This window comes from Sinocyclocheilus grahami, unplaced genomic scaffold, assembly GCF_001515645.1.
Source record: "Sinocyclocheilus grahami isolate Dianchi unplaced genomic scaffold, SAMN03320097.WGS_v1.1 scaffold223.1, whole genome shotgun sequence".
Taxonomy (NCBI): Eukaryota; Metazoa; Chordata; class Actinopteri; order Cypriniformes; family Cyprinidae; genus Sinocyclocheilus; species Sinocyclocheilus grahami.
Genome location: NW_015505402.1, coordinates 2,354,380 through 2,362,118, shown reverse-complemented (window position 1 = coordinate 2,362,118; position 7,739 = coordinate 2,354,380). Strand labels below are relative to the sequence as shown.

General features: G+C 36.8%; 1 protein-coding gene across 2 annotated transcripts in view; it reads right to left on the bottom strand.

Annotated features, from left to right (window-relative positions):
* LOC107596809 (hemicentin-1-like) overlaps nucleotides 1-7,739 on the bottom strand; it is a 10,182-nt gene continuing 2,443 nt past the window's right edge. The window contains exons 2-12 of one of the 2 annotated variants that reach the window (XM_016287638.1): nucleotides 6,717-6,719; nucleotides 4,238-4,480; nucleotides 3,816-4,142; nucleotides 3,389-3,559; nucleotides 2,780-2,848; nucleotides 1,783-2,034; nucleotides 1,347-1,676; nucleotides 992-1,231; nucleotides 677-904; nucleotides 336-590; nucleotides 1-159 (exon numbers count right to left, since the gene is read on the bottom strand). In XM_016287638.1, coding sequence (XP_016143124.1) covers nucleotides 20-159; nucleotides 336-590; nucleotides 677-904; nucleotides 992-1,231; nucleotides 1,347-1,676; nucleotides 1,783-2,034; nucleotides 2,780-2,848; nucleotides 3,389-3,559; nucleotides 3,816-4,142; nucleotides 4,238-4,480; nucleotides 6,717-6,719 — 2,258 coding nt within the window. In that variant the 3' untranslated portion in view covers nucleotides 1-19. The remainder of the gene's footprint in view (nucleotides 160-335; nucleotides 591-676; nucleotides 905-991; nucleotides 1,232-1,346; nucleotides 1,677-1,782; nucleotides 2,035-2,779; nucleotides 2,849-3,388; nucleotides 3,560-3,815; nucleotides 4,143-4,237; nucleotides 4,481-6,716; nucleotides 6,720-7,739) is intronic. The other variant, XM_016287639.1, reaches the window with a different exon arrangement.

The following is a 7,739-nucleotide window of genomic DNA, read 5'->3' as shown; positions in this document are numbered from 1 at the left end:
GCCCCCATTGCTTAACAGTTCATACTGCTCCACTGACTGTACCTACTTCATAAAGTCCTGTTGTATTTTTCCTCACCCACAATGAGATCACTATAAGGAGGATTAAAACAAGCAGTCCCAATACCAGAGCAACAATAGGAAAGTAGTTGCGAGAGTCATCTAAAAAAGAAAGCAAAAAAAAGAAGTATGTTCAGTTAATGAAGAACTGATTTTAAACTCTAGTATTAAACATTCATTTTGTGGTTAAATGTCAGTAATATATCACGCAATTAAAAGAACTATCATTTAATATCTTATGGGGAATATCATATTATTTTCACAGCCACAGCCCAAACCTCTTATCTCCACTACGAAGCTTTTGTCTTTGCGTCCAAATGTATTCGTGGCACTGCATGTATAAACTCCAGCATTGGAAGACGTGGCTCTCTCGATGTTTAAGGTTATGTGGCGCCTCCCAGTGGAGATGTTCTTATTTTTTAAACTCCACCACATCTCAGGTTCTGGGTTACCAGTCGAGGTGCACTCTAGCGTTATGTTGCTGTCTTCTCCCACGACAAAATTCTGTTGGCTGACATAAAACACTGGGGCATCTGTGTTGAAAGTAGAAAGTTGTCTTTGTTAATTCACTGGCTACGGTTGTTAAAGAAATATACATTGAAGACCATTTTTCTCTTACGTAGGATGTTGATGGTGAATGTAGAATTAATTGTTCCGTGTTGGTTATGTGCGATTAATTGATACCGGCCACTATCAGTCCAATTGGGATAAAAGTCACGCTGGATAATTTTTCCATTTTTGTAGAAGGAGAATTTAGGCTTTGGTAATCCATCGGCTATGCAAGGAAATTTGAAGAATGTTTTTTCTTTTACTTCGTAGCTCTCGCTGCAGTTCAGTTCTGGAGGATCTATTTTGGGGAGATAACAATCAACTTAAAGACACAATCAGAGATAAAACGTCAGGTTTTAATGTCCTGAAGAACTCTCACACTTACACTCTACTGTGATGTTTATGGAACAATTGAAATCACCATGGTCATTACTGGCAATGATTTCATATTGGCCAGAATCAAATTTGGTAAGAGGCATAGAGGAATTGACTGATGATGCTTTGTGTCTCCAGGAGATGTCTGGACGAGGGTTACCCACCACAGAATATAAATTTAAAGGATGTGAATCCAGTGAGGTCCCCGTCAATGGTGACCAGCTGTTACAAAATGTAATTTTTGAAGCATCTGGAAAAGAAGAACATAGAACGATAGGAAGAACATATTTATTTGTTTGTATTTTGGGAGAAGTTCTTGCTTCTTTACATATGTGGAGACATAAAACAATATTTTGTTCACTAACAATATACAGTGATATTGAGAGGGTCTGATGTTTCTTTTGGAGGAGGTTGAGGTCCTTCTGCTCCCAGTTCCAGCACTGCTTCACACCTGTATTGAGCTCCATCATCAGCTCTGTCTGGACGGATCAGGAGTCTGGTGGTTTCATTCACTGGAGTCTTGCTAGCGTCAGTGAAGGTGGTTTGATTCAGCAGAGTCTGTCCTTTGTACCATTTGACAGTGAGATCCTGAACTGGAGCCACATCGTGAACATCACACTGGAGCTCATACTGCTTTCCCTCTATCATTGGTCCGCTGTGATCTACAATGCTGATGGACACACTGTCTGGAGTCTCTGTGGAGGAAGATTTACAAACTCTGAAATCTGCAGTGATGAATGTACATTTATTAGATATTTCTGAGAATGAAAAGACAAAAATATAAGTAACAGGGAAACTGACTGTAAATAGTGACTGGGAGCTCTACTTGACACTGTTCCTCATGGTTTATGAAGCAGAATGGCTGTATGTCCCATTCTATCAGATTTGACACTCTCCATGTGATCAGACTGTCTCTGGTCATGGGCACGGCTCCCTCACTGGCTTCCCATCCCATCCCTTTATGTGGGACTGAAGTTTTGCAGTCAGCTGAAACATCGTCACCGTACCTCACAACAGCTCTCCGTGGGATGAGTTGAATAGGACATTGACTCTCTACAGAACAGCATGTGATTGAAAACCAATGAAGCTTCATCACAGAATAACAGCATTATTTACAAATCAGTTTGGGCATTTATCTATCTATACAGTACTGTGCAACAGTCCTTCAAATATTTGGCAATGTAAAGCATAAATAAAGCATAAATGCTTTTCACAAGTGTGAGCAATAAAATGAGAGATGCCTTAGTGACTTTTCACACAGAACATGCTTTTCAGTTTAAAACCATGAGACTCAGGGCAGTGGAAAAAACTCAAAACACGTTTTTTAACCATGTGGTATTTCCTCTCTTAGGGGTCACACTTGTGATCATCGGCGGTCAAAATAGACAGAAGACAATAAGCGCAACATATATTTTTATTAAATGAATGTACTGTATTTTGTTTCATGATATTTGTTGTTTAATATTTTGCAGTTTGATGGGATTTCATGGTACTAGACAATATTCACCTCTAAATTATGCACCATTTATTACTATATAAAATAAATACATTTTGGCTGGCTGTCTATCTATCTATCTATCTATCTATCTATCTATCTATCTATCTATCTATCTATCTATCTATCTATCTATCTATCTATCTATCTATCTATCTATCTATCTGTCTGTCTGTCTATCTCTATCTACAAAAATATGTTATCACTGCAGCACTCTTTTAAACAGTAAGAATGTAAAAATTAGAAACTGTAACTTAACACTGCCTGAGGACAAAGAGGTAGATGTGTTTATTCCAAACTGACCTGTAGATTTGATGATGAACACTTTGCTGTCACTTCCCAGAGAGTTTGTGGTGGTGCACGTGTAGTTTCCTGGACTGAGGAGGACTGTGTCTATCTATCTGTCTGTCTGTCTATCTCTACAAAAATATGTTATCACTGCAGCACTCTTTTAAACAGTAAGAATGTAAAAATTTGAAACTGTAACTTAACACTGCCTGAGGACAAAGAGGTAGATGTGTTTATTCCAAACTGACCTGTAGATTTGATGATGAACACTTTGCTGTCACTTCCCAGAGAGTTTGTGGTGGTGCACGTGTAGTTTCCTGGACTGAGGAGGACTGTGGAGGACTGGAGCACTGAGGAGCTGATCTCCTCTTTCAGATGCTCTGAGTGCCATGTGTACGTAGGAGCCGGGTTTCTATCTATCTATCTGTCTGTCTATCTCTACAAAAATATGTTATCACTGCAGCACTCTTTTAAACAGTAAGAATGTAAAAATTAGAAACTGTAACTTAACACTGCCTGAGGACAAAGAGGTAGATGTGTTTATTCCAAACTGACCTGTAGATTTGATGATGAACACTTTGCTGTCACTTCCCAGAGAGTTTGTGGTGGTGCACGTGTAGTTTCCTGGACTGAGGAGGACTGTGGAGGACTGGAGCACTGAGGAGCTGATCTCCTCTTTCAGATGCTCTGAGTGCCATGTGTACGTAGGAGCCGGGTTTGCCTTCACTGTACAGTTTAGTGTGACCTCGTCGTTTTTAATGATGGTCTCTATTGAATTGAAGTGTTTTGGTTTATCTGAGGAGGACAGAGAGACATTTAATAGCACAACAGCACCACGATGAGCAGCTGTTATTAACAGATCAGAAAAATACTGTACAACTGAAACCTTTTTATCTATGGTAATGCAATTCATAATATGTAATATTTGATCAAAATTATCTGTTAATATGCAAATCTCTGTATGTGATGAAATATGACCGTTCCTTCACACTAAGGCCCTTTAGAAAATATACATTTAATTAAATGGCAATCATGGAAATAATAAACTTACAGTGTACTTCAGCACTAAGAGTTTCTAAAGATTCTATAGGATATTGAGGTCCTTCTGCTCCCAGTTCCAGCACTGCTTCACACCTGTATTGAGCTCCATCATCAGCTCTGTCTGGACGGATCAGGAGTGTGGTGGTTTCATTCACTGGAGTCTTGCTAGCGTCAGTGAAGGTGGTTTGATTCAGCAGAGTCTGTCCTTTGTACCATTTGACAGTGAGATCCTGAACTGGAGCCACATCGTGAACATCACACTGGAGCTCATACCGCTTTCCCTCTATCATTGGTCCGCTGTGATCCACAATGCTGATGGACACACTGTCTGGAGTCTCTGTAAATAGATTTCAGAGATATCAATATTTGCAGTTAAAAGTGAATTACAGAAAATAATTTGTTTTTTGTGGGGGGGGGGGAGAGACAACTCACTGTAAATAGTAACGGGAAGATCCTGTGAACACTGTGTTTCATTAGAGTACATGTAACAAGTTAGCTTCATCTCCCAGTCCGTCACATCCACACTTCTGAAGATCTCTTCAGTGTTCTCCATTGTGTCATATCCCTCCCATTTCAAGCCGAACTGGTGTGTTTTGTCGGTGGAGGAGCAGTTCACTGAAAATGAATCTCCATATTCAACCACCACATCAACAGGACTGAACAAAATGGGGCAGTCTGCAATAGAGAACCAACAAAGACAATGCATTATGATAAAAAATAATCTATGTGCAAAGTAGTATTATTAGAGTTGCTAAACATTAGTCAAGATATAAACACGTCATGTAAACTGAACTTCTACTTGACTTTCACCAAATGACTTTGCTACAGACTCAAATCTTTGTGTTTGATGTAACAAATTCTGATAATCATCAGAAATTTAGCATTTATATTTTATGAATTGTGTGCCTTGTATTTACCCACAGAAAGTAATAGCACGATTCTTTAAAGGAATATTTCATCCAGAAATGAAAATGTGCTCAAAATGTACTCAGGTCATCCAAGATGTAGATGAGTTTGTTTCTTCATCAGAACAGATTTGGAGCAATTTAGCATTACATCTCTTTTACATCACTACATTTAGCTCACCAGTGGAACCTCTGCAGTGAATGGGTGCCGTCAGAATGAGAGTCCAAACAGCTGATAAAAACACAATAATCCACAAGTAATCCACATGACTCCAAAGCGAAAAGCTGTGTGTTTGTAAGAAATCCATCAGGACGTTTTTAACTTCAAATTGTTGTTACCGGCTAAAATATGAGTCCTATATCCATAATATTTCTTTCTCCATTAATAAAATTGTCCTGTCTGAATTAGGAGAGAAATATGCACAGATCAAGCACTGTTTACATGCCAAACTGTTCTAAACGATGTTGGTGAACTTTTTCGCTGGAGGAAGCGTTATTATGGATTATGGACTTGTTTTTGGCCAGAAGTGACCACTTAAACTTAAAATGCCTTAATGATGGATTTGTCAATTACAAACGCACAGATTTTTGTTTCACAAGACATTAATTGATAGACGCGAGTCATGTGGATTATTAGTGTATTATTGTGATGTTTCTATCAGCTGTTTGGACTCTCATTCTGACGGCACCCATTCACTGCTGAGAATCCACTGGTAAGCAAGTGATGCAATGCTAGTACATTTTCAGCAAATTTTCATTTTTTGGGTTCATTTTGTCCCCAAACAAAAGTGCTATTATATTCCGTGGGTTAGTTTCTGTGGGATAGTTCATCCAAAAATGCAACGTCTGTCATCATTTACTCACCCTTATGTCTTTATATGTATTTGGCACTTAAAAGAAGATATTTTGAGATAAAGTCATCCAGGTTTAAAACGGCATGAAGGTGAGTAAATAATGACAGAATTTTCATTTTTGGGTGAACTATCCCTTTAAGAGATAATAAAAAAATTAATTTCCTTTAAACACCTCAGTGAAACTGGTTGAACAAATATATATTTTTTTTTTAAAAAACACTTTCCCTTTAATTAACAATTAATGTTATCATTGTTCTCAATACGGCACTGTAAAAAATAATCATGGGTCTTTTAATTTTCATTTAAAAAAAACTAAGGTGATAATTAAACATAGTGTGTATATTTTATTAAAGAAATTGTTGTTCAGTGCCGTGTCAACATTTCACTAATAAAACCAAGAGATATGTTTTCCTCACTTAAGCCGTTTTGAGGCTTGCATTGAGGAACTGATTAAGCTGATAAAATTAAGGAATAAATACCTTTTTTTTTTTTAAGTACAATTTAGATTTTAGATTTAGATTTTTGATTGTTAGTTCCCACCATGCTTTGCATATGGCTGGATATGGAGAGTAAATATTGAAATGAAGTGTTATTTTATGTGTTTATGAGTAAAGGGAAACATCTGTTAATGTTTAATGTTCAGTTATGTTTGACATTTGAAAGAGTTTTTGTTATGTTGAAGTTTCTGTCATTACCATTGCGTGGAAGAGCAGAGCTTATGGTTAGGATATGGATAACTGCATGTACTAACACTATAAGGAAAGATGCTTTGTTCAATGAGCAGTAGCTTTGCTAATGCCAGTACAGTTACCAGTTTTCTCCTACTTGAGCTGTCTCACTGTAACCACTGTAATTCAAATACAAACAGGCCTTACTCAAGAACACAAACTTTTGAGAATCAACTTAAAATAAATGAGCACATTTCACTAATAATATTAAAATCATTAAAATCATAAATAATTTTGGAGATTTTACATGATTTATTCAGGTAGATTCCTGAATCAAGCCTTAAAATCTACTCATAAATATTACATGTAATATTGTTACCATATTTTGAGTAGCATATAACATTTTTTACAGTGTTTAACCTGTCCTGTACATATCTGTTAACATTTCAAGAAATGTGTTTAAGAGTTTTATGACCCATGTAACAGCCTTGAAAATAATGTACAGCAGATATTAGACAACAGTCAAGCAGTAAGGCAGAATGCATTGCTTTTCACAACAGATATGGCGGTATGATTTTGTTTTTGGTGTAACTCTAACTACACTTTGGTATGTAACTGATCCTACACCACAACAGACATTAATGACAAATCATGTGGTTTGTTGCTATTATTTTTCCAAGCCAATAAACAACCACCTACCATCCCACGCAGAATACCTTTAGAGATGCCAACCATTCAGAACACCATAGTAACCACATCCACATCAAAAATGTCTACTTATCGATTCAGTCAATATTCAGTTTCTATAAAAGTTCTTATACATGAAATTATCTCATTCATATGTTCTCACCCTGTGTACAGAGGAAAAGCAAAGATCAACATGTCTTGAACGTTTGGGCGTTAGAGGTGTGAAAGCAACTTGAAGGCCTGCCTACATTTACATTTACATTTAGCAGACGCTTTTATCCAAAGCGACTTACAAATGAGGACAATAAAAGCAGTCAAAACTAATAAAAGAGCAACAATATATAAGTGCAAATGACAAGTCTCGGTTAGCCTAACGCAGTACACATAGCAAGGTGTATATATATATATACAGTGGGGCAAAAAAGTATTTAGTCAGCCACCAATTGTGCAAGTTCTCCCACTTAAAAAGATGAGAGAGGCCTGTAATTTTCATCATAGGTATACCTCAACTATGAGAGACAAAATGAGAAAAAAAATCCAGAAAATCAACAAACAAAGATAGAATAGAAAAATAGAAAGCTAGTGTTTTTTTTGTTTGTTTTTTTTTTTTTATAAAAAACTAAACAAAAAAAGATAAATATATATAAAGTAGAATTATAATAGAATAGAAAGTGTTAGAGTTAAAGGGTCAAATAAAGGTGGTAACAGATGTGTTTTTAGTCGTTTCTTGAAGATGGGTAAGGACTCAGCTGCTCGGATTGATTTGGGCAGGTCATTCCACCAGGAGGGAACAGTTAATGAAAAAGTCTGTGAAAGTGAT